The following is a 26922-nucleotide window of genomic DNA, read 5'->3' on the forward strand; positions in this document are numbered from 1 at the left end:
TAATGGCTCTGTCTTGACTCCATTTCTCACAGATTAAAAAAACAGAGGCTTTTTTTTACTGCTAATGTATGTAAATTGAAGGCAGTGCCCCTGGGGGAAATTACTTGGAAGTCGTTGATGGTAAACATCAAATACCAGTTTTATATCTTATTAGACATTGATTTTTCTTTTGGATTGAGAGACATCAACAAGGTACTCTTTATTAATTACACTCATGAGATTTCTTTGCCGTTTAATTGGTTTGCGGTTGGACATGCACAGCTCGACACACACATATTGCTCCTAGCTTTCTTTAAATGTCTTTAGCGCAGTCTAAAGCTCCTAGGAGCCTTCCTTTCATGCTCTGCTTCTCTTTCTGTCTCTCGCTCCCAAAACACACATAGTCAAACATTCAGCAGTCATGTGACTCATTGTGATACTGTAACAATAGCAGCTCCCCTGTAGGGTACATTACCAAGCCTTTGCTGAAATTTCACTGTACCACTAGAGTATCAATTACTCCAAATCCCTCTGGCTCTGGCAATTATTTGGGATCAGACTAATCCAACAGCACTCTCAGGGACTGCTAGTTCCTTTAAAATACCCATTACCTCAGTCTATAAGTGTGCAGGTTTTTGCTGTTCATAGAGTTGGCTATTCATTAGATTGAAATGGTGGTATGTTGGTAGTTGACATTAAATAATTTTGCAAAGTTGATGTGACCTTTTGTGTGATATGCTGTACTGTACTCCATCTAAAACTATTTTAAGGAGCATTTTTCTGTCTTTTAAAATGTATAAAAAAAATGTGGGTCCCCTAATTTGGTTGGACAAGCAGCATTGCAAGAGTGCTGAGATTTATTTGCAGCATAACAGCACTTAACACTACTGTTTGTATTACCACTTGTTTGTGTTTGCTGCATTTCAAACAGGCTGTCAGTCCATGCATTGCTAAGATGACACATATATTAACTGTGGCCTTGTGCCAAAGGCTGAATCAAAGCTCTACAAAAATTCAAAACTACTGTACTCTTGCTTGTATTTTTGTTGCTTGTATTGCTTAATTATAAAGATAATTCTATAACTTTACAACAAGGTTCTATTTGTTAACATGAGTTAACATTAGTTACAATACTAATTTCTAATTAATAACTAACCAAGATTATTCAATTCTGTAAAAGTATTTTATATTGTTAATGTTAATTTCAACATATGGTAATAATAATGTTTAAATCAAAAGTTAATGCACTATGAACTAACATGATCTAGCAATGAACAATTGTATTTTTATTCATTAAATTAACAAATATTAATCAATGCTGTTAAAATAATTTGTTCATTTTTAGTTCATGATACCAAATACATTAACTGTAATGAATGGACCCTTATTGTAAAGTGTTACCATTAATAATTTTATTATTTTTATTCATGCAGCATTTATGACCTCATTTTAATTGAGAAATCACATGGAATATTTGTACTTTTAGAGTACAAATCTTTTTAAAAATTGTCCTTTTAAAAAGAAAAACGTAAAAAGGCAATTTAAAAACTAAACTAAATGGTGACCATTTAGTTGGACCATTTAATTGGACCTAAGATATACACTTTCCCTTTTGCATTCATATTTACTTATAAACATGATATCTTGATGTTAATAAAATAAAACAAAAAGTCCAAGGACACGTTATGCATCAACTACTTATGTGGCCCCAGCTGCTGGGATCTTTAATGAAGTAAAATACTGTACTTGTTTGGTGAAGAACAGAGTATTAATTGAAAGAGTGTTGGAGCAGATAGCTGCCATTTCAACATCATCCAAAAGGCATTCTAGGTTATGATCTCTGGAATGTAGTCGGCTAATGAAAATGTTATTATAAAATTGTCCCTCATTCCGCTGTTCACCTCATCAATCGTTTGATTGCTGCCGTTTAAATTGCTGGTCTTTTCAAGCAAAGCTACACAAGCTCCATATTGATCATCTCTGTAAACATACACGGATCCGTGTAATTGTTCATTCCTCTCGGGTAAAAAGACACTCATCGATAAGTCAATAGGCTCCACATCCACTGGATATTTTCAAATATCAATTGGACTAGCTAATTCCCTTAAAGCACATTCCAAAGTTCAACCGTTGGCAGGCATCACTCTTGAGCTCCATTATAAGTCCCTGGACGGCAGTTTAAGCAAACGATCTTTTACGCCGAGCTCACGGTGTTGTTTAACTAGCTGTTCTCTCTTTATTAAAGAACAGAGATGGTTAGAGAGGGTTCATGTTGTAATTTACCCCCATTGTGCTGAAGCAGCACTTTTGTTAATTGATAGAAGGTTCCGGTCATATCGACTCATTTGCTGTCATTATTTTCTCAGAAGAATCCACATGGACTTTGAACTACCCATAGGTAAATTTTATTGCTCTTTCATAGCTCAGGAGACAAATGAGTTTTCACTTTTCATATTGCCTACATATCAACTCAACTTTGTCTCAGAAGTTTCTTCTAATATTCCTGAGTAGAAATAAAGATAGAAAACACTGAGACAAGTGTTAAAATACACTAAAGTATACAGATACAAAATTAATGTGGATAGAGTAGGTCACATAATTAGGTCTTGGAAGAATCTGATGAAATACTTGACTTTGGTTTTGTGGCTAATTTATCACAATTTATTAAATTGTTCAGATCGCTTCTAGAACTAGTGGAGACACGTTTCAGAGAAACAGGAGACTTAAAGGGATAGTTCACCCAAAAGAGAAATTCTGTCATCATTTACCCATGCTTATGTTGTCCCAAACCCATATGACTTTCTTGTGGAACACACAAGGAGATCTTTGTCAAAATGACAGCCTCAGTCACCATTAATTTTCATTGAATGGGAAAAAGATGCAATGGAAGTCTTTGATGACCGTCAGAGCCTAAAATTCCTTCAAACAACTCCTTTTATGTTCCAAGGAAGAATTTAATCTCATTGCGGCCTCAGAATAAAAATGAACCCATAATACCACCTGTATCAAATTTGATAAGCTATTTTCTAAAGCCTGTGCATCATTAACATAATCCAAATTTGCTGAAAATCCTGTTGTCTGCTATGTACTAGATGTCTGCTGCCATCTGGTGGACGTTTTCAGGCATTTTTTGATGGAAAGAAAATATATTTTTTAAAATTCCTAAAATGTTTGTATTGCATGCACTGGTTTGTTATGTGAAATCTTTGCTGATTTTAATAAAGTAAAAGTCACTGATATTTTAAAACAAGTTTAGCTAAATATAAGCAACTTGTGCTTGGGTAAAATGTTGTATATTATTTTATTGAAAAAGTCTGTTGAAATCCATGCATCAAATATAATATATCAGGCTTTTGAGATATCTCTTAATCACCATTCCATTCCATTCATGCCACCACAAATAAATCACATACCTTTGAAAATTCTGACATATACTTTTTATAAGATATATTTAAAGTGTGAACTAATATTTCTGTGTATTTTCATATATGCAGCCCGCTCTGTCATTTTAAAGAGCTGATTATTTTAAATTACAAGCTATTATAATGTTTTCATACCATAAGTTCCTGAGACCCATTGAAAAATGTTTTACAATTTCACATTTTTAAATGTCAATATACTGTTTAGTGCATAAAATACATATGATAAAACAATTTATAAAAAAGTAATATTTTATTCATATTGAATTTGATGTACTGAATTGAAATGTGATACATTTAAATCCATATTTATAGACAAAGAGAGGAAGTTGTCATGTCCAAACTCTCAAACTTTTGATATTTCTGAAAAGCCCAGAATTTCTGAAAAAAAAAAAAAAAAAAATATTTACAATTGTAGCATGTAATGGATAATGGCTAAGACATAACATATGTCTTACACAAAAAATGAATTACTGGGCCTCAGGTGGATAATGACCTTTAAAGCCTAATGTATCAAATATGATTCATAAAAATGTTTTTTTTTTAAATATTGGAAATTTCTTTTTATAATTTGTATGATGGTGTTTAAAACCATTAAACCGTTTAATGTAAAAAAATATATATATAAAATTTTCTGACAATTCGTTCATATGTCAGGCTTTCCAGAGTTAAGATATAATAGAGATTTCTTAAGGGCGATCCTATTGAAAGAAAGAAGTTTGGGGAAGAAGAAAGAGACACATCAAAAAGGTCAGAAGAAAGAGACAGCGAGAAGAGAGAAAGAGATGGACAGAAAGACACAGAGGTAGGCACAGAGGAAGAGAGAGTGGGAGATCAATTAGGAAGGTATGATTTGATTTGCTGCAGTGGCGTGTGTTTTTATTGGATTGAAACAGTTGGGAGGGAAAGATGTGAGATTATTAAGCATCCACCAGAAGAGCTTCTGGTCTCTGCCATCAGCACTTTCTGTCTCTGCTGCACTCACAATCTCTCTGGCTACTTAAGGAAGTGACTGAAGAGCACACTTATTATTCCAGTGCCCATAGAGCAATAAACAATAGAGCTCTGCAGCCTGAGCACACACTGTTGCTCGTTAGTTCATGTCACACTGGAGTTCTTTGAGGTGTACAAGTGTAGGCTCTTGAGCTGCACTGTAAGCCTGATTTTTGCTTTAAAAAAATAAAAAATAGAACAGGAGGGACGAGTCAAAAAATTTTTTGTGGTAATCAACATTATGCCACAAATGCTGTTGACAGAGCTTAACTTGTACTGAATCCGGATTATTCCTTTAAGCACAATTTAGATAACATGGATCATCAGGTTTTGCACAAATTTATAAAGTCCGTGCCAGCTCAAGTGCATGCTGTTATTTAAGCAAAAGGGGATCAAAACGAACTCCTAAGAAATTCTGAAATTCATGTAAATTCCTCAATTCCGCTTCTTACTCAAATTGTTATGCTGATAATATAATTTTTAATGAACATTTGTATTACAAAAATGCAAACGAACAATTTTAGACTTTCAGACCCCACTGTATACCATGGTGGTGGTAGTCCAATGCTGTAAAGTACAAGGATGCACAATAATAAATTAATACTGCATTATGTTTATAAATGAGGCCGAATATCACAAGAGGTTAAAGGTTGTATTTATGACATGCTGCACTACCTGTCCACATCACTGCAACTTCTAATGAACAATTAAAAATCCCTCCAGTAACTCTGTGCCTCGTTTTAACGTGCTTGTCAGACGTAAGTAATGGTTTTTATAATAGCCGATTAACCTCCAGCATTGAGGCTGCATTCAAATGTAATCACATCTAACCATCTTACAAAAGCCCACAATAAGCAAAAATTCCTCATCAAAAAGTTTAATTGCAAAATGCAGTGGCCCATGCGAATGCAAGAGCTACAGCGCATCTCTCTAAAAAAAAGCGAGTTACTGAAGCGGGAAGATTTCTTTAAGAAAAGAGCCACTGAGAGAACACTGAATCATCATAGGTAAAATAACATTTCTTCACGTGCAGCAACACTAGACAGTCAGGGATGGAAATCTGGCTTTGATTTAGCTACACATATTTAACGGTGCACTCTGAAATTGTCGAAGTGGCGACATTGGCTTACACTGACACCTAGTGGCCTGGATGCAGCATCACTCTAACACAGTAGTTTTCAGTCACCAATGCTATAGTACAAATTCACTATCCAGGATTAATTTAATCCATGAATAAAAATGTCCAATAACAGGGCAGTTACTGAGATTAAGCGAGAAGAATTCAGATGGTCATGTGATGCTAACATGGCTGCCCCCATGAGGCTCCCCTGCTCCATGTAGAATAAAAGAGCTTTTATAAGGTTACTGAAATGACTGAACTCTTCATATCACACGAGTCGTCATATTTTATACATACTTTTCAAAATTATTATTTATTTCTTTACAAGTAAAACATTTTTAAATGAGGGGAAAGAAATACTGAGTAAAGCTTTAAGAAATAATTTGTATTTAATAATACGAATTTTAACATTGAACCTAAATAATACTTAATACAACTATTAAAACTAGAAAACACACAATTTTATATAACTGACTGAAACGTTGTGATATAGCAGCAAGTAATCAAGTAGTATGTTAGTAACCCTATTACCGTTGCTGGTAAAAACAAGTCAATCGGCTTGAGTGAATCTGTGAATATTTTTATTTGAACTGGTTCATATACATGTCCAAATGAACTGATTCACTAAAATGAGTTAGACTTTCCAATGCGTCATATTGGTGAAATGTTTATTTTAACTGGTTCTTTAAATGCCTGAATCAACTAATTCATTAGTGTATGATCACTGCTTCAACCCGCTCAGCTATTGATTTGTATATAACATGGCAAAAAACAGCTAGTGTTAGTATAATAATAATAATAATAGTGAAGTAGCTTGTAACTGGAAAAGCTACACGTGGTTATTGTTAAAAGTAGCTGAGCTAATCACACTACTGAAAAAGCTGGGTGCATTACCATATACATACTTTTATTAAGATTCAACTTTATTGTCATTGTGCAGAGTACAGGTACAGAGCCAATGAAATGCAGTTGTTTTCACATATCCCAACTAAGCTGGGGTCAGAGCGCAGGGTCAGCCATGAAACGGCATCCCTGGAGCTGATATGGTCAAGGGCCTTGCTCAAGGGCCAAACAGTGGTATCTTGATGGTGCTGGGGCTTGAACCCCCAGCCTTTCAGTCAGTAACCCAGAGCCTTAACCGCTGATCTACACTGGCCCCTTGAGCTACCACTGGCTTCTATTATTCCTCTGTTACATGGGTGCCGCTGAAATAGCCAAACCTGTTTATTATAAGGAGGTGTCCACATATTTTCTGCTATGCAGTGTATGTTGAAGCAAACAGATAGATTGAGAAAGAGAAAGAAAAGACAAAGTTAAGAGGGTTGCGAACATATTCATGAGTGAGGGCGTACTAGCATTCACCTGAGGTTGTTTGTTCAAAATATGTGTAGATTTAGAGGAGGAAAAACAAGAAGATAACACTGTAGCAGCAGTAGAAGCAAGGATGCAATAGAAAGAGAAGTTTTTCAGGCAAAAGATTCAACATTATACAAGTAAAACTTATTTTAAACCATCAATTCTTGGTGGGAGATACATAAACGTAACTGTTGGAAATGAAGTTTCGGTATTCTAAGGGCATGTTGTGTGGGTTCTGTTGAAAATGTACAAATGTAATGGAGGAAAAAATAACCCATCCATCCATCCATCTCCAACCGCTTATCCGAAGTCGGGTCGCGAACAAAAAATATCATTATTGTTTATTTATTTTTATACACACTACTAGACTAAACAAATTAGGGATGTGAATGAAATCCTAATCAACATATTTAGCAATACAACTTCATACATATTAACTTTTGTAAAATTCGATCATAAAGTTGAAGTGTGTAATTTCTGTACCACTGGCGTCATCAAATGGGAATGCAGAAATAATGATGAGTGACAGTGTTCATTTCAGTATGTTATGTGATTGTAACAAGTATGGAAGCTTTTTACAATAACTTTGATTAATCTTCAATTTATGTATATATGAAATCCATTTCCATTTGACTTGAGTGTGATAATATAAAAGCAAATTATTTAAGTTTGCACAAAACATGTTGTCTTAATACAGTAATGTCACACATACAATTTTTCTCACACACAATAAATGGGTCTTTATAGGTAAAACTATAGCTTTTTAATTTTAGGAAAGGGGTCCCTTGCAATAGGATCATCATTTTTGGGGGTCCTTGGCATTTAAAAGTTAACGTCTTGGACCGTTTCATGCGTCTCACAGAAAAAATACATACATAAATAAATAAAACACATATTGAAAAACCTGTGTTTTGCTCCATTCGTGGTGCTGCGTCTATCTTCTTAATCACAATAAAGTTTTATAGTTGTCTCTGCATTTTAAACTGGGATAGAAGATATTATTTTAACATTGTTATATCTACTTTATATGTATGTTGAAAAAATTGCAGTAATTGTCATAACATTAGAGTTAATTAGTAATGTAGTTACTCGGTCTCTTACATCTTATTACTGACATACACATGGCCTGCAGTTCTGTGAAAGCCGTATGGCACAACCTCAGCCAGAGGGCATTCACTGAGAGTCCAGAAAGGTCAACAGTTGCCACACTCTCAGCAAATGTGATTTGACATTTACAGTGTTAGCATCATTAAAATCAGCCAGTAGTCTTCCAACTCTCCCTTGAAAGTTCTTTGCTCCCATCTCTGCCCACATAGGTGAGGCAGCCTTTACCAAGGACAACAGCTGTCTGAACGCCGCCAAGGCCTGCAACCTGAACGACACGTGTAAGAAGTACCGCTCAGCCTACATCAACCCCTGCACGAGTAGAGTCTCTACTACGGAGGTGTGTAACAAACGCAAGTGCCACAAGGCCCTGCGGCAGTTCTTTGACAAGGTGCCACCGAAGCACAGCTACGGGATGCTGTTCTGCTCCTGCACCTCTGGGGATCACTCGGCTTGCTCCGAGCGCAGACGTCAGACCATCGTTCCTGCATGCTCCTATGAGGACAAGGAAATACCCAACTGTCTCTCCTTGCAAGCCTCTTGCAAGACTAATTACATTTGCAGGTAGGTTGAAGGACAGCTCCTGGCACGAGTGTGCTCTGTTTGAAAGTGGCGTAAGTGTCATTGAATAAGGAGAATAGTGGAATTTTCAGCGAGTGTGTGGGAAAATATGACAATAGTAACTAGATTTGCATTTACATGGAAATACCTGAGCTTGCAAGGCAGCAAAATAAATTTGTTCAAGTTTTTGTTAAATTTAGGTTTTAGGGTTTGGTCCTGCGTAAATGAATTGCAGCATCAGAGCCTAAATAATTTCAGTTGTCATGACAATCAGCATGCCTTTTGTTTTGAGAATCGGGGGGGAGTAACGCAAACTAATGTGAGGGAACACAAAACTTATTGCGAGGGAACACAAACTATATGCAAGAGAACGAAATTTTTTTTTAATAATAATTCAGGAAACAAATCCCCTTCCTGTCCTCTAAGAGGCTCTTTAGAATCAACACAAAATGGAGCACCATCTTTGTATGGTTAAATAAAAATAAAGGAGGGCCAATCACAATTCAGTATGCAACTAGCTGTGAGATAGAATGCCAATCAGAATTTGCAAATGTGCAAATATTACAACGACATCATCACTATCAGTTACATTTTGAATTCCTGCTGAAATGGCTTAAAAATATAACATATTCCAAAATGATCTACTGAAGATTAATTTCAATATGGTGCTAGTCTTGCACTAGTAACTCTGCATGACTGTCACTTTTGTGCGGAGTGTTTTTAATGAGGAGAGGTAGTGTGTGAACTTTTGTTCATTCCTGGTTCTTTTTTTTTTTTTTTTAGGTCTCGTTTAGCAGACTTCCTCACCAACTGTCAACCTGAGACTCGCTCCATTTCAGGGTGTCTGAAGGAAAACTATGCCAACTGTCTGCTGGCATATTCAGGCCTCATAGGTGAGTTAAGTCAGATTTATTCATACAGTACATCAACACAAGATTGGCTGCCTCACTCTGAATGAGATATAAGAACTTTAATAACATTAACAAACACCATTTGATTATGCAATGATGAATAATTATTTTAGTTAATGTTAGATATGTCATAAAACATTGATTTGTACATCTTCATTGATGATGACCTTATTAATGATGACCTAATAATAAAAGTTATTTTAAAGTGTTACTTTGTTTTCATTTGTCTTGCATATGTGATACAGGTACAGTGATGACTCCTAACTACCTGCGTGCCCCTGGCATCAGCGTGTCACCTTGGTGTGACTGTAGCAGCAGTGGGAATGGAAAAGCTGAATGTGACAAGTTTACAGAATTCTTCACCAACAATCGTTGCCTCCGTGAGTAAACTCTTCCCCATCAACTTCATTCACACTGAGTGGCTGACAGCTTTTTATATTTGTACAATATTGTACAACAATATAGACTCCAAAGTTGTATTCTGCTCTGTTGCATCTTCGCGATCATTCACAGTATGCACCAGTAAATCTAATCTCCCCGATTTGTGTTGCTGTTGCGTTTCAGGGCAGTCTGATGGCCAAGAGACAGAGAAATCCCTCTTAAATGGGGCATTTGAAGGGGGACTGACATAAAAAGGCAATAAAGCATTACTCAGGTGTCCATATGCCTGAAAGAGTAGGGGAAGCATGCATTATTCTGTCAGGGAGTTCTTCAAAAACATCCATTTAGATGAACTGGATGTAGGGTGATAGACGGAGCAGATGAGAGGGAGGATTTGTCTACATAAGACAATGGCCTTTAGGACGACAGCTCGGATGATATAGCAGTAGCAGAATCTAAGTGTGTTTGGGTGTACGTTACAGAAAGAGAGAGGGAGACAGAAAAAGGAGTGTCTGCCTGTGGAAATGTCCATGAGTTCAGTGAAAACAACTTTGCCATGTCATGGCAAAGGCATACAGCATCAGCATCATAGCACTTTTTGGTTTGTAATTAACATCAGAATCAGCTTTATTGCCAAGTATGCTTACACACACATTGAATTTGTCATGGTGACATATGCTTCCAGTGCAAATGCAACCATATATACATAGATACAAACATATACATTATGGAAGAGGAATTATGTTGTTTGAATATTGTATATACAGATATACAGTTATGTGCAGGTGATGTAATGTAATGAAGAAGAGGTAGGATATGTTAAAGAATGTAAATGAAATATGGCTATAAGTAGGTATGGATGGATTGAATATTGCACATGGTTGTATTGACAAAAGGAAAGTATTTGGGGGCAGTTTGAACTGTTCATGAGTTGGATGGCCAGAAGGAAAAACTGTTCCTATGTCTGGCTGTTCTGGTGCTTAGTGCCCTGTAGCGCTGGCCAGAGGGCAACAGTTCGAAAAGGAAGTGTGCTGGGTGAATGGGGTCAAGAATGCTGGTTATACATGTGCTGGAGGTGAATTTCCTCATTCTCACTAGCTGCTGCCTGTCTGTCAGAAAGCTGGTGATCCACTGACAGATAGAGGCAGGAACAGAGAGCTGGGTTAATGGAGAGTGGGTTTGATGGTGTTAAAAGCTGAACTGAAGTCAACTAATTATATCCTTGCATAAGTCCCTGGTCTGGCTAGATGTTGAAGTATGTAATGCAGATCCATATTAACTGTATCAACCACAGACCTGTTTGCTCGATTGGCAAATGCAGGGGATGCAGAAAGGGCTCAGTGTGCACATCTGGACATTTGGTTATTCTTGAATATAAACGTATGCATTAAAAAAAAAACATTGCTTTTAAGGCTGGATGGTATATCCAGTATTCACTGTATAGTTGTGATGAATTTGCTGGCAATATAAAGTTTAGCAACACTTTTAATAATATGATGATTTTATACACTTTTTATTTGGTCATTAACTTTCCTAAGAAGCATGTTAATAAACTAGTTTCACAATCCATCCTGGCCTTGCAAATTGCGAGTATGACAGTTTTTAAACGGGGATGTTTTAGTAGCATCTCTGATGTAAACTTGATACATTTCTGTGAATCAGTTTGATTAGTGTGCGCCATCACTTACAAAATGTTCTAAGATGACTTCATGTGGCATTTTATCTATATATTAAAATGTTTTAGTAAAAAACTTATGTATATAAAAATGTATATTTATGAGGTCTACTATTTATTGTCAAAATAAGTGTTCGAAAACATTTCTTGATTATTTTTAACTACATTATTGCCTTTTAATTCTTGAATTAAACATTTTTAATATATTGGCTATGATTTTCAGCCATTTCAGAGACAATACGCACAGTATAATAATATCAAGATATATTTTTGATTTAGTCAAAAGGCAAAAACATACAGCATATATTTACAAACATACATATATATGAAGTAGTCATGCAAAGATTGCTGGTGGCACCACAGTTGGTATTGATTACATTTAATGCTAGTTAAACATACAGTTTTAATATAGAAATGTTTACGCAATAGTAATTTCTTAAATTATGTCAACATACAGTATCAAAACATTAAAATGACAGTTATGAAAATGTAACCATAATAATGACGCACATACCTATTCAATAGTGTAAACTAATTTAATTTATCTTTGCAGGCTTCATGTGACTTTATATCACCTGTGCTGTTATCCTAACGGCCATTGTCTTAAGTAGACAAATCATCCCACTTATTTGCTCCGTGTCAATTACCCTGCCTCCAGTTCATGTAAATGAATGTTCCTGAATAACTCTCTGACAAAATAATGCATCCTGCACTTTTCATCCAGGCCCATGGACACCTGAGTAATGCTCAACTGCCCCATTTAAGAGGGATATCTCTGTTTTTTGGCCGTCAGACTTACCTGAACCACAATTGCAACACATTTCGGGGAGATTATATTTACTGGTGCTGACTGTGAATGATCGCGAAGCCATAACACAGCAGAAATCAACTTTAGTGTCTATATTGTTTTACATTATAGAAAAGACAAAACTTTCACTGGCACTACAGCTGTCACTGCATATTCTATAAATAATATCCTTTCTGCCTCATTTTATCCACATTAGAAGCAGTAGATTATGTGTAATTTGTAATGTTTACATTCAGCTTTCAGTGCAAAGATTCATGCTGCTAAAGCTATACATGGTCATAACATCCACATGTTACTCTTGTATTTTCTGATAAATTCTTTTTAAAAGAATCTTAAGATATTATGAAAGATTACCTCTCTCTCTCTTGCTCGCTCACACAGCCACACATGATCCTTTACTCGAATAAACAAACTAGCAATGGGGGTTTTGGCTGTTTCAAAGCATGATGCTTAAACAGTGGCTATACAAAGTAGTTCTATTAAGCGTATTAAAGATGAAAACCTGTAAATGAAAAAGTAAAAAACATGTGCACGTTGTAACCGCTGTATTTTCTAAGTCACTGGAAATGTGCTAAAACATTGGTTCTCAACTAGGGGGCTGGGGCCGGGACCCACTAGAGGGCTTCAGCACACTTCCAAGAGGGCCGAAAGTTGACTTAAAATTGATTTAAAATAAGAAATATTGAAGTAATTAAAGTAATTCAGTTTAATTAAAATGCTAAAAATACTTTAAGATGTATTTCTACAAATTATAAACAGACTATTTCTGAAACTTCTTGAATCAAAAATTATCCATGGTTAATTATTTTAATCAGACATGTCTAGTTTTGGGCGAGGGGTCCTTCAAATGTTGTCTTGGACAGTGGGGGGCCTTGGAGTCAAAAAGGTGATATTGATATCTTACCTTACATTCTCTTCTTTTTTTAAAGGTCAAAAGATTTCTTTGAACTCTTCTCTTGTCCATTTTTAAAGGTTTGCAAAACTGATGAAAACTTGCATTACCGTCAGTGGCATAAGATACATGTGAACACAGAGTAGGACACATCAATCTGACCCTAAACAGAAAACACTGGCACATTTTTGCAGTGAAGAGAGATTGCCAGATTGTGCAATTAAAGCACAACAAAGGCAGAATATTTCCAAACTGTGCAATGGCAAAGATCTGATTTATGGATTGTGTCTATTGAGATCTGTAAACCCCAAACATGTCTAATCCTAAATCTCTGCATTTATTGACTTTCCTCATCTATCAGATGTAATTAATCTAAGATATCAAACCCATATAATCTATTTAGAATTATGCTTAGGAGCAATAATGTGGTAATGGAGACTACAAAATGGTACTAAACCCTTTTTGAGTCATTAACCCTTATTGAATTGAATGAGTTTGCCTGCTAGGAGACTCAGCATTCACTCAATAATAAGGTCAGACTACCCTCATTCCTGATGGTCCTTAATACACAAGCAGCTTATTCTTTACCCGAGTACCCATCAATAATCTCCCACTTGCCCTTTTGCTTGCTCTGGCATGAAGTAAATAACAGACTGTGAAAGTCAAAGTGCTCTTGAGAATAAAGTCATTTTTAAAAAGACAGTTGAGTCATAACGGCCACCCCTGTTTTATCAGCAGAAAGGTCCCAGAAACTTTGGAGTTTAAGTGGAGATCTTAGCACAGTGTAACACAGCGGTAAGTGACTGTTTTTCAGAGTCTTTCAGCTTTAGTATTAAGAGACAAAGAGAGGCTCTTAATATCCAAAAAATTGCTGATAACAAAAACAGATTTGATAGCGGGCATCAGGCAGGTCAGTTTCAGCTACTCCCATATACAATATATATACAATAACTACTAAGTTTATTTTTTGAACAAATTATTTTCTATTTCTGTACTACACAGGCAATGCCATCCAGGCATTTGGTAATGGCACAGATGTTGGGGTGTGGCAACCCCAGCCACCCATCATGTCCATACCATCTGACCCTTACACTCATCATAGAGGGCGAGACAGGACATCCAATGCACAGGATGATTCAAAACTCACCAGTGACCTGGACACAAATGCAGACCGTCTGTACAGCTTTTGTGGAAGTCTGCAGGTAATGAAGGCTTACTAGCAGCTGGCATACCAAGTTATAAAAAAAAAGAATGAATGAAAAAATAGAAGTTTGCAATAAAAGACTAACAAATAGAAATTAATTGCAATTTAAATCTAAAATTTGATTATGAGTCAATGTTTTACTTTGAACGTCGATAATTAATGTGATGAACTACACCTATGGTTACCATGCTTCATACATCCACTAAAATCCCCTTGGGTCTAATTCATTAAAAGCAAAAATAGCTCAAGTTATTTCTGAGAAAATTATTTCATAATTTGTTTGCAGATGCTATTTGGTTTGATTTTTATTATTATTTTTTTTTCTATTGCAATTCATACATTAGGTACTTAAATATCTAAAAGTGTCCAAATACAAAGCATTTATGTTGTGATTGACAGCTGCCAGTCACACCCACACCACACTGTGCCATTGGCCCTCACAGACGGTTAAAGATTCACGGCATTCTTCAACTTTGCAAACAGCCGCCAGCTTGTTTGGATGTTTTCAGGCTTTTCTTGCATATGATATCTTTCATTTTTTGAGCTCAGGGTGAAATGAGGTCTTACTTTTGATTGATGGGTGTTGGCTGTCACACTGATAACACACACATAGGGCCTCTGGGTAGAAATGATATACATCAAACTGCCAGAAATGTCACGTCAGAGCTAATTGGCTGGCACATTAACATGAGGAACACCCTTAAGCAGGATATACTCACCCCTTACATTCTCTCTACAAAACATATCTTTACTAATCATCTGCACGATCTAACTTCTAGACTGGCAGGCATGTAGTCTCTAAAACAAAATGGTGATTTGATATTTATGCATAACAAACACAAAAACAGATTTGGGCAGGTAATCTTAAAAAAGGAATATTCCATGTTTATAGAACTTATACAGTGTAGAAGAGAGGCCAATTAGACAGATGTTTGTATAAAAGATAAAGCGTTTACTGTAATGCCCTTACAATGGAAGTCTATGGGACAATTGTACAGAACTTGAGTAATGAGCAATATATAATTGAGTAAACATTTAAAAATATAGATGTTTCAACATCTAAAAAGCTATCACAGAAGTTTTAAAAGTATGTATATTCATGTAAATGCATTGCCAAAAATACAATCTTTACATTTCTGCTCGTATTTCCTTCAGTACACTTGACCCATAGACTTTGCAATTGTACAGTACTGCACTTACAATGAGAGTATCATATACCCCCCCACCAATTTAGCACAATGATTCATCATACTGGTTTAATAACAGTAACATGATTTATTAGTAGACAATTTATTTTTTTCATATAGACTTTCAGGAAGGCTATTAATCATTCGATCCCACAATGCCTTTTGCAGGAATTAGTTCCTTTCGCTCTCCATTGTGCGGCAACTTTAGTATGTTCCAAATTCTCAGTAGAATCACTTTATCGTTCCAACAAAACAACCTGTGTGTTTGTGCATGTGGGAAACTAGATAGCAGAGCAAGTTTATGTAACAGGGTATTCAAATGTATGAGTGTGTTACAGACAGCAATGCAGACACACTGCCCTTCTACAAACAATGAACACACACAGAGAGAGAGAGAGAGAGAGCGAGAGCACAGCACATTGATTTGAAAGTAGCAAGAACTTAGAGAGTGCTTTTGGCAGCAGTGTTGTATACGTGTGGTGTATATGTGTGGGCTGTAGGACTCATTATCGTAACATTACATCTCACTCAGAGGGACCTTTCTCTGAGGCCAAAGTGACCTCTATTTGCAGTGAATAATTGCAGTGCTTTATTGAAACTGTGCTTGACTTAAATCACAGTGGACTTAGTTAAAAGTTTGACTTGCTTGCTGGATGGAAAAGCTTCAGTGTGAGAAATGGTTTATAACACAAAAACCTTGAAGAGCATCTTAGAAGAAAATTACTTTTCATCCCATATTTCAGTTGACCTACTTTTCTTTCTTTATAGGCTCAGAAAGTGAAAAAGAATGTTTCTTTGGATGTTCTTTGTGTGGTAAGAAATCATTATAACCTATGAATGCATAGCAAAACATTTTTTTATTCTACTCCATAGAGATTGTATATTAAGCATTATACAAACCACGTTTATATTTGGAATATATACAGTGCATTCAGAAAGTATTCAGACCGCTTCATTTTTCCACATTTTGTTATGTTGCAGCCTAATGCTAAAATGCTTTAAATTGTTTATTTTTTCATATAAATCTACACACCATACCCCATAATGACAAAGAAAAAATCTGATTTATGACAACTTTGCAAATGTATTTTAAAAAAACAAGATTCTCTGGTCTAATGAAATGAAGATTTAATTATTTGGCCTCAATTCCAAGCATCATGTCTGGAGAAATCCAGGCACTGCTCATCACCTGCACAATACCATCCCTCCAGTGAAGCATGTTGGTGGTAGCATCATGCTGTGGGGATGTTTTTCAGTGGCAGGGACTGGGGGACTGGTCAGGCTTGAAGGACAGACGAATGCAGCAAAATACAAAGATATCCTTAATGAAAACCTGCTCCAGAGTGCTCAGGTCATCAGACTGGGCTGAAGGTTCACCTTCCAACAGGACAATGACCCTAAGAATAAAGCCAAGACAATGCAAGAGTGGCTGAGGGACAACTCTGTGAATGTCCTTGAGTGGCCCAGCCAGAGCCCAGGCTTGGACCCAATCTAATATCTCTGGAGAGACCTGAAAATGGCTGTCCACTGATGGCCCACATCCAACTTGACAGAGCTTGAGAGGATCTGCAAAGAATGGCAGAAAATACCCAAATCCTGGTGTGCAAAGCTTGTTGCATCATACCCAAAAAGACATGAGGCTGTAATCGAGGCCAAAGGTGCTTCAACCAAGTACTGAGTTAAGGGTCTGAATAATTAAGTCAATGTGATATTTCAGGTTTATCTTTTTAATAAATTTGCAAAGTTATCAATAATCTAGGTTTTGCTTAGACATTACCATTTGCTTAGTGTGTAGATTTATGCGAGGGGTCTGAATACTTTTTAAATGCACTGAATATGGAATATAGAATATACTTCATACACACACACACACACACACATATATACACCGATCAGCCATAACATTAAAACCACTTGCCTAATACTGTGTTAGTCCCCCTCATGCCGCCAAAACAGCGCAAACCCTCATCTCAGAAAAGCATTCTGAGATTCTATGCTTCTCACCACAATTGTACAGAGCAGTTATCTGAGTTACTGTAGACTTTGTATGTTGAAACCAGTCTGGCCATTCTCCGTTGACCTCTGAAGACTGAATTGATGTTTGGCTAGCATTGGCTGTACTTTGTCGTCATCACTCAGCGACACGTAGCAGTGGAGTCCGACACCAAGCAGGAATGGAGCTGGATCTGGCCAGCTCTTGTAACCCTCGGATATGAATTGTTAGTTGATGGATGAATTAGGTGTATGCCTGGCTAAATAGATGAGTCTTTAGTCTAGATTTAAAGAAAAAAGCCAAACATGAAAAGAATCAACCTCCTTTTGTGGATTTTGGTATTCTTGGAATTATTAACAAGGTGTCAGAAGGTCACTTAAGTACTGCGGAGCTTGACCATTCAAAGCTTTGTAAGTAGGTAACAGAAATTTAAAATTAATATGAAATTTAACAGGTAGCCAATGTAATGATGATAAAATTGGGCTAATATGATCATATTTCTTGGATGTAGTCAGCACTCTGGGAGCTGAATTTTTAACCAATTGAAGTTTATTTATTGAACTTGCTGGACATCCTCCCAAATCATTATCACATCATTAGTGCCGACATGAATAACAATTTTAGAAAATCTACGTTTAGCATTAGCCAGCACTTATACATTTGATCTTATGTCAGACGCCTGAGTCCTCGAAATGCATTTAACAAAGGTTGGAGTCTCTATTTCCACATTATTTAAAAAGAATCACCAATTATTAAGGCTATTTCAACATGGTTCTCAGTGGGTGCATCACTGAGTGGGGAGAATCGATTGGAAACCCTAACTGGAACGAACGCCCTGCTGCGGGGAACCAGTGGGTGTGTTGCTCGCTGTACTACAAGTTTCTCTTTCTCACTGACATCCACTAGCATTCGGATGTGTGTCTCTAACTCATTAATCTTCTCCGTCAGCCTGACTAATTCCTTACATTTATCAAATGTGAATCCCTCATTGCTGATGGAAGAAGCTATAGTAAATGTGTGGCATGCAATGCAGGAAGAAATAACATGAGCGGATACCATGACTTACAGCAATTGTTTGTTGTTGTTGTTGATGTTATGGTTGTTCTTGAGCGGTGATGGTTTGAGATCGGTGTGGTTTCTAATCAGCAGATGTTTGAGATTGATGCAATAATCCATGTAAAACACAGTGGAGAAAACAAATGCTTGCAGTCGAGACGTGAAATGAAGACAAACGAGAAAAAAAACAAGAAAAAAAAACAAGAGATAAATATACAGTAAAATACACATAGATGAAACAGTAGAAAAGAGGAAAAACTAGAATCACGGAGTAAAATTTAAAAGGATAAAACGATGAATGTGAGTAAGCAAGACTAAGAAATGCTAAGCAGGCTAGCAAGCTACAAACACAGACTCTGCCCATCTGGCACCAACAATCATCCATGCGATTATCTAATGAGCCAATAATGTGGCAGAATTGCAGTGCCTAATATCATTCAGATACAGGTCAGGAGCTTAAGTTAATGTTCACTCAGAATGGGGAAAAAAAATTTTTCAGTGATTTGGACCATGGCATGATTGTTGGTGCCAGACAGGCTGGTTTGAATATGTCTGTAACTGATGATCTCCTGGGATTTTCATGCACAACAGTCTCTATAATTTACTCAGAATGGTGCCTAAAACAAAAAACATCCAGTGAGCGGCAGTTCTGTGGACGGAAATGCCTTGTTGATGAAAGAGGTCAATAGAGAATGGCCAGACTGGCTCAAACTGACAAAGTCTATGGTAACTCTGATAACTGCCCTGTACAATTGTAATGAAAAATCTAGCATCTCAGAATGCTATTCTGAGATAAGGGTTGGTGCTGATTTGGCAGCATGACGGGGACCTACACAATATTAGGCAGGTGGTTTTTATGTTGTGGCTTATCGGTGTGTATATATAGTATATATGAGGGTTTTATTTTGGAACACAAAAGTTTACATTTACACAGCTCTTACCACTGTTTGGTTAGTGGTAGTGTAGTTAGGTTGATTACATCATGTTAAATAATATTTTTGACTTTAATAAAACCAGTTAAATTAGATGTCAACACAAAGCTGCTTTTTTATTTTAGCTTAGACCAAAAAATGTATTTACAGTACAGTGACTGGTGGCGAACAAAAAAGAAAAAATGAAACACATCATAAAATTAGTACATACATCTGGCTTACTATTTTCCAAGTGTTGTGAATTCGTATAATAGCTCTGTATGAAGAACAGACCAACATTTCTATCATTTTTCTATTTTGGAGCTTGACAGACATTGTTACCATAAACTATAATTTCTTCAAAATTTCTTCTTTTGTGTTCCATGGACAAAATAACATCATATGGGTTTGGAATGACATTGTTAGTCTATAATGACAGAATTAAACATTTTGGGTTAATTATTCCTTTAAAATTATTGCTACAAACAACCAGTCATCTGAAAATTGCACTGATTCAACAGTAACAGCATGGCTAACAATATGAAATCATGACATTTTTCCACAGGATCCGTCGCTGTATGACCCCAGCAGCTTAAATGCAATTCCACAGAGCTCAGCTAGTTCTGTCTGCTCATTGGACTTGACTGTGATGCTCCTTTGTCTGGTCCTCATTCTTCATCCTGGGCAGCTTATAGACCCACAGACATTATAGCCGCTCAGCGATCAAACCTGCTGGACTGCCACTGTCGCCTCTGTACCATACAAAAATGTAATATTGCAGTTGTTTTCCACAAGTGGTGCTGTGTGCAGTGTGGTGTTTCGGTGTGATGAATCTTTCTTTGGTCCGTCTACTTTTTTTTTCTCACTAATCGGAGGTAAAGAAAAAATGTTGAAGTATCAGGACATCAGTGGATGGTCATCTGGATTACTTCTGTGGACATAATGCAAAAACTTAAGTGGCGCATTGTGTCACAGACCTTTTCTATAACATCAGAGCAAGATCTAAGGTTGGACTGCTTGAGAATATAGAGATACACGGAGACATGAGAACTTCTGACAATGAAAGATTGACTGCAATTCGGCACCTGCATACTAGGGCACTGCTGCTGGGAATTTGCCACAGGAAAGCCTGCAAACTCTAACAGTATTAAGTGGCATACAATATTTTTGAAGGCTTATCAGCAGAACCTGCTGCTCCTGTCGCTTATTAGGACCTACAAATCTATTTTTCCTCAAAGTGGCACTGACTTCCTGCTGTGGCTCCTGTTAAGATGATACGGTATGAAAATGTTTGAACATCAGGATAGACAGGACACTTTATCACATCAAAACACAGAGAGGCAAACATTTTTTCGGAGTTGGTGGACTCCCTTGAATTTGTAAATGTCTCATCTATTCTAGTTATCTTCCTCTGCAGTGAAATATGCTCTGAGGATGAGAGTTGAGCACCAGTTTCCTTATGCGAGGAACTTTTGGGACTTGCCATTCATCTTGGATAGTTTTTTGTAAAAAAACATATGTGTTTCAATTACCAAATTGTACTTAAAGGAATGTTCTAGGTTAAAAGCAAGTTAAAGGGATAGTTCACCCAAAAAGGAGAATTCTCATAATTTAATCACCCTTATGCCATCCCAGTTGTGTAAGACTTTCTTTCTTCTGCTGAACACAAACAGCTGAAAATCTCTCAATGCAAGTAAATTGTGACCAAAACTTTAAAGCTCCAGTAAGCACATAAAGGCAGCATAAAAGTAATCCATATGACGCCAGTGGTTTAATGTGTCTTTTGAAGCAATCCAGTTTGTTTTGGGTGAGAACAAACCAAAATGTAACAACTTTTTACTGTACATCTTGTCATTGCAGTCTCTTGGCACAATCATGATTTCAAGCTTGATTACACTTTCTAGCACTTGACACATGGCATTATAGGAAGTGTAATCAAGCTTGAAATTATGATCGCCAAGGAGACTGCTGATGTCAAGATTTATTGTGAAAAAGGATTTTGGTCCGTTCTCACCAAAAACTGATTGCTTCAGAAATATCGTATTTAATTTTTTCCCCCCGCAAGTGGAGCTGTGCACAGTGTGGTGTTTTGGTGTGATGAAAATTTGTGAATAAAACACTGGAGTCTTATGGATTACTTTTATGCTTATGTGCTTTTTGGAGCCTCAAAGTTTTGGTCAGCATTCACTTGCATTGTATATAGATCTACAGAGATGAGATACTCTGCTGTAAATCAAAGAAAATAGGTAATGGTGAGAGAATTAACATTTTTGGGTGAACTATCCTTTTAAGCTCAATTGACAGCAGTTGTGGCCTAAAGCCAAAAGACGTAAACATTATATTGATTGTATCACACTAAAATAACGTTTACATGAATAATGGGGCTATACTTTTAAAAAGTGTATATGGGACTGGCCTTATTCACTTCCATTGTAATGGCTTCACTGTATCCAGGAATTTTGATTCTTTTCTTTTCTTTTCTTTCTTTCTTCCTTCCTTTCTTCGATAAATGAGGTTTGAGTCAATAATGTTTTGTGGCAAAGAAATTAATACCACAAAAGCTGTCAATTGATCTTAACTTGCTTTGAACCTGGAACATTTATTTGAAGTTAATTTGGATAATCTGTTGTGTAAAATACTGTATGACTTGGGTTTTAACATGTGTGATGAAACTCTGAATTGAGTACATGGGTTGATATCACAATCCACTATACTGTATGTAAATTGTGCTGTACATTCAGTAAGGATTGTTTCTTTTTCTCATTTAAAGGAAATGCTCTCCAAGTGTCATTTCTGCATTGGTGTTGCACTGGTTAGTTGTATAAAGACACACACACACACACACATGTTGTGTTTCCATGTTTTATGGGGACTTTCCATAGACATAATGGTTTTTATACTGTACAAACTTTATATTCTATCCCCTAAACCTAACCCTACCCCTAAACCTAACCCTCACAGAAAACATTCTGCATTTTTACATTTTCAAAAAACATAATTTAGTATGATTTATAAGCTGTTTTCCTCATGGGGACTGACAAAATGTCCCCACAAGGTCAAAAATTTCAGGTTTTACTATCCTTATGGGGACATTTGGTCCCCACAAAGTGATAAATACACGCTCACACACACACACACACACACACATACACACACAGTGCGTAGAGAACAGGGCTGTAAGACATGCAAGAGCAAATCAAAACTTACATTAAACAAATTAAAGAAATCATTTTATGTCCTATTTATAAAATTGTTATTTTAATGCATAGCAGTATGATTGTAGGTTTGTGATTAATATAACTGAAACATTTTTGGGATTCTTTTGACCACAATCAGCCACATAGTGGATGTCTACTTTATACTGATTAGCCTCATTCAATTTACTGTACCAGTAGGTTTTTCAAGCTACAGTCATACACTTTACATTTTAACACAACATCAAACTTCACATAAACAGACATAAAAAGCTGTCCTGGTTTACTGAGGTGTTTTCATTTTGACTGATGACTCACCAAGTCACTCACCAATTTACAGTAGCAACCCTTTAAAAAAAACTAAAGTTGGTTTAGTGACAATACAAATCTGTAATTGTCAAAAGTACTACTCTGGTACTTATGGAAATTTGGTAGGAAATGTGGTTTTCTTACTTGGATTAATTACTTCTGCCTGAATGATTCTTACTTGTAAGTCACTTTGGATAATAGCATCTGCCAAATGAATTACACAATATCTTATAATATACATTTTATATTAGTTAATAAATCATAGTGCTCGGATTGGCTTTGAGTTTTATCATGTTTGGCTTCCCAAGGTGGAGTGCTAATGGCCTACATACAATATTATATTATATTAATTTATATTATATTAACTATAAATAGGAGGACTAATGGTTTCCACGCTGTCAGCATACATACTTTAGGTTGACTGTGTTTAGCCATTTTATCAGGCTGGATTAACTTTCACTCCTAGCAGGCAGGATTAAGAGATAATGGGGACATAGCATGATTGTAAATTAGATCACATCAGTCCAGTCTCCCTGGGACAATAACAGACAAGGACGCAACCCGGTGCACCTACAGCTCACTCTACATGCTAGACCGAGACATTGCAATTCCTATACAAGGCATTGATTGAGACATGATGATTGAACATGTGTTCTAAATATTGGTCGAGGATTTATTAGCTGTGTCACATTGGGGGAAAAGTGAATTTATGAGAATTCTGTGCTGTGGGAAAGAAGGAACAGTGAGAGGCAAGATTTAATAATCCCTCAAGTGGAGCATCGTGGTTGTGGCGTCTGTGAGAATGAAAGGGATCACAGCACTCCATTGTAATTGCGGAGCATGATAGATTTACATCAAGCACATTATGAGCTGTAAAGCTGTAATGAAAAGTAAATGACATGGTATCAAATAAATGATCGATTTTATGAGCAGGGTATCTGGTTTGTTTCAGATAAATTTGTAATAATAAAGGCACGCTGGTGAAAAAATACCATCGAATTGATCCCTTGTACACAACAAGCATAGCCACACTCTAACCTCAGTGAATGAAAGTAAAATAATTGTGTTCGTCAAATAAAAGAGGCACAGAGGGTACAGAACAATGTAATCATGGTATACTGTTTGCTCAGCGATTCCCTCATCCTTGACCTTGGCGCCTGACAACATTGCTTGCTTTTTCCCAAAAACAATATACCCAAACCACCCTCCGGCTCTAACCTTTAGCACTCCTCAAAAATGGAACTTCTAAACTTGCGACAGCACTTTTTATCTTATTTGTGGTAAATGTCAGGGTTTCAGGCGCTGTTTGGAAAGGCTGTTTGGAACTGATTTCCATCAGAGGTAAAGAAGGGCACCTGTAATAAAGCGGTATAGTGATTTGACTGATAATCCCAAGACCATGTGAGACCTCTTTTAACGACTTTCACACTAGAAGTTTGAAGGGCAAATTGACAGTGCAAAAATGGGCACTTTCTTCACTATCCACCCTCAGTCTAGTTTAACCAGGCACTAAATACGCTGAAACAGTGCTGCAACTTGAGTGTTGAAATTAAAGGGAAAGTTCTCCCAAAAATGAAAATTCTGTCATTCTGTACTCACCTAAACCTGAATGACTTCCTCTCCTCTGAGACCAAAATATAAAACCTAACATCTTACACAGTCACCATTCACTTTCATTGCATCTCCCCCCATACAATGCAAGTGAATGCTGACTGTGGCTAACATTCTGGCTAATTTCTGCTTTTATGTTCCAGGGAAGAGAGAAAGTTATATGGGTTTGGAAAAGAATGAGGGATAATAAATAAAGATATAATAATTTTTTTGGGGTGAACTATCCCTTTAATTAATATCACGCTATTTTCATCCATAAAATCAGTGTCTGATTTGCATAATTCCTTTAGTGAATCAGGTACTGAAACAACACAGACAGCATGAGCAAATTAATGATGTTATTAGTGGTATTAGAACATTGGTAGACAACTGAAATGCAGAGAAAAGCAATAAATAGGAAGAGGATGCTCAAGGAGAGCAATTACCATGATTACATACACTTAAGAAAACAGCTTATTCCAGGATTTTTGCAGAAAGCGGCGATCTGAGAACACCTATTTTCTTACACTGCTTGAGGGATTAAGACAAAGCAGGTTAAAACATCCAGGTTTTTTCCTTGAGAATGTGGCCATGCAAACACATAAGCAGCGTTATAATGGGTTTTTGAAGAGTGAGTACAGTGGGAAAAGCAAATACATTAAAAATAATACCCATATATACACACCACTGTGAAATATCAACTGTCCCTCATGTTCAAGTACAGTATATGCACTTGTACATTGGGGTTTTACATAAGAGGGAAGCCCCACTATTGCAGTGCAATTCCGCTGCAGAACGTGATAGAAAGTTAGTGAAACAAAAACAGCAACAACTCTGGAATATCTGGAAATAAAACAAAGCAACGAAGAATAAAATAGCAAAGTCTTCCTCCATGTTTGTTATTTACAAAAGCATTGCGGGGAAATTACGTTGCTGTGGAGAAAGCTGCTTGACCGAGCCACATGTAAAGAGTGCACTGCTTATAAAGTGCATGTAAACATAGTCAGTGATACTATAAATCGGTGCCCATGTAAACATAGTCAGTGATACTATAAATAATAATAATATCTTTCATTTTTGACAAGCGCTACTGACTCATGGGCAAAGCCATAAAAGACAAGGTGTAATTTAAAGTACATCAGCCAAAAGAGATCAGTAGAGAAAAAAACTCCAAAAGACCAGAGCACAATAATAACAAAGAGAATAGTACAGGAAACTTCAGCAATCATAGTGAACTAAAAAATCCCTCTACTGCATTGGACACCTCCATATTTGCTATAATGGATATGATGTCGTTTTCTAAGAAATGTCTGGGTGTCACTTGGGATGTTTGAACTTTGACCTCTAAAATCAGACTTACAGTCTAGAGTCTTGTGTTTCTGTGACCCATCTGTCAAAGATTTGTGGAAATGTGAGAGGGTAGACTTATGCACAACATCTACTCAACAAGCTGTTCATGACTATTAGTCATGGGCCATTTCATAGCTTGAGAGCAAAGTGAAGACGGAAGTGGGCAGAGGGACACAGAGATGGGACAGAGACATGACTCATTAAACAACTAAGGGGAGGCCGAAGATAGGAGGCTCTTTGGAATTAGCAAAGGCAATTACGCATAATGTCTGGTTTCTGCCTTATGCTTTGCTCTCTATTAAAGGGTATTGAATACAGAAAGACAAGCATCTGCTTTGTAACAGGTTGAGGTCTGTCTGTGTAATTTGCAATCAGCCTTCAAAAATTACCTTACATCAGATGGGAAATAATGCCACGAGGGTGACAGTTCAGAGGGACTATTCATCTCTTCTGCGGGGTCAGCAGGATTTTAAACATACGATTCCATAAAGGGTTTGTGGTTTTTCAATTGCTGATTTTTTCAAAAGTTCAAATAAAAGGGCCTGTAAACTAGCTGTAGGAAAACTTAGTGGAACAAAAGACTGCAAAGAAACAAGCACATATACCGCTATTTCCACCAAAAGTGAAATAAATGTCCTGAGGGAAAAAAGGGAAAGGATTTCATATTTGACCAGAAGCATATTTCTCTTCTGAGAGAACTACCTGACTATGCGGTTTAAAATATCTTATAAGAAATATCACAATTTCAAAATAAGACTTTATACACTTAAACCAACCTGGTATCCTGAGAAGTCATAATAATAATATCAGATTGTGAGAAATTGTACCAGCTGCCGTGTTGAGTATCTGATTGCAAAGTAATAAGTAAACAAATGACTTTTTAGTAAAAAATATAATGTAACAAATTACATTTTTAATTCTTGTAATCA

The 26922-nt window shown here is 36.6% G+C and overlaps 1 protein-coding gene across 1 annotated transcript in view; it reads left to right on the top strand.

Annotated features, from left to right (window-relative positions):
- The window catches only part of LOC127626998 (GDNF family receptor alpha-1-like), a 38017-nt gene extending 14904 nt beyond the window's left edge, over nt 1–23113 (top strand). The window contains exons 4-9 of the mRNA XM_052103183.1: nt 8184–8535; nt 9316–9425; nt 9689–9823; nt 14202–14401; nt 16359–16403; nt 20116–23113. Of these exons, the coding sequence (XP_051959143.1) occupies nt 8184–8535; nt 9316–9425; nt 9689–9823; nt 14202–14401; nt 16359–16403; nt 20116–20262 (989 nt within the window). The 3' untranslated portion in view covers nt 20263–23113. The remainder of the gene's footprint in view (nt 1–8183; nt 8536–9315; nt 9426–9688; nt 9824–14201; nt 14402–16358; nt 16404–20115) is intronic.
- Nucleotides 23114–26922: the final 3809 nt, after the last annotated feature.

The sequence above is a fragment of the Xyrauchen texanus genome, chromosome 33 (genome assembly GCF_025860055.1).
Source record: "Xyrauchen texanus isolate HMW12.3.18 chromosome 33, RBS_HiC_50CHRs, whole genome shotgun sequence".
NCBI classification, from domain to species: domain Eukaryota; kingdom Metazoa; phylum Chordata; class Actinopteri; order Cypriniformes; family Catostomidae; genus Xyrauchen; species Xyrauchen texanus.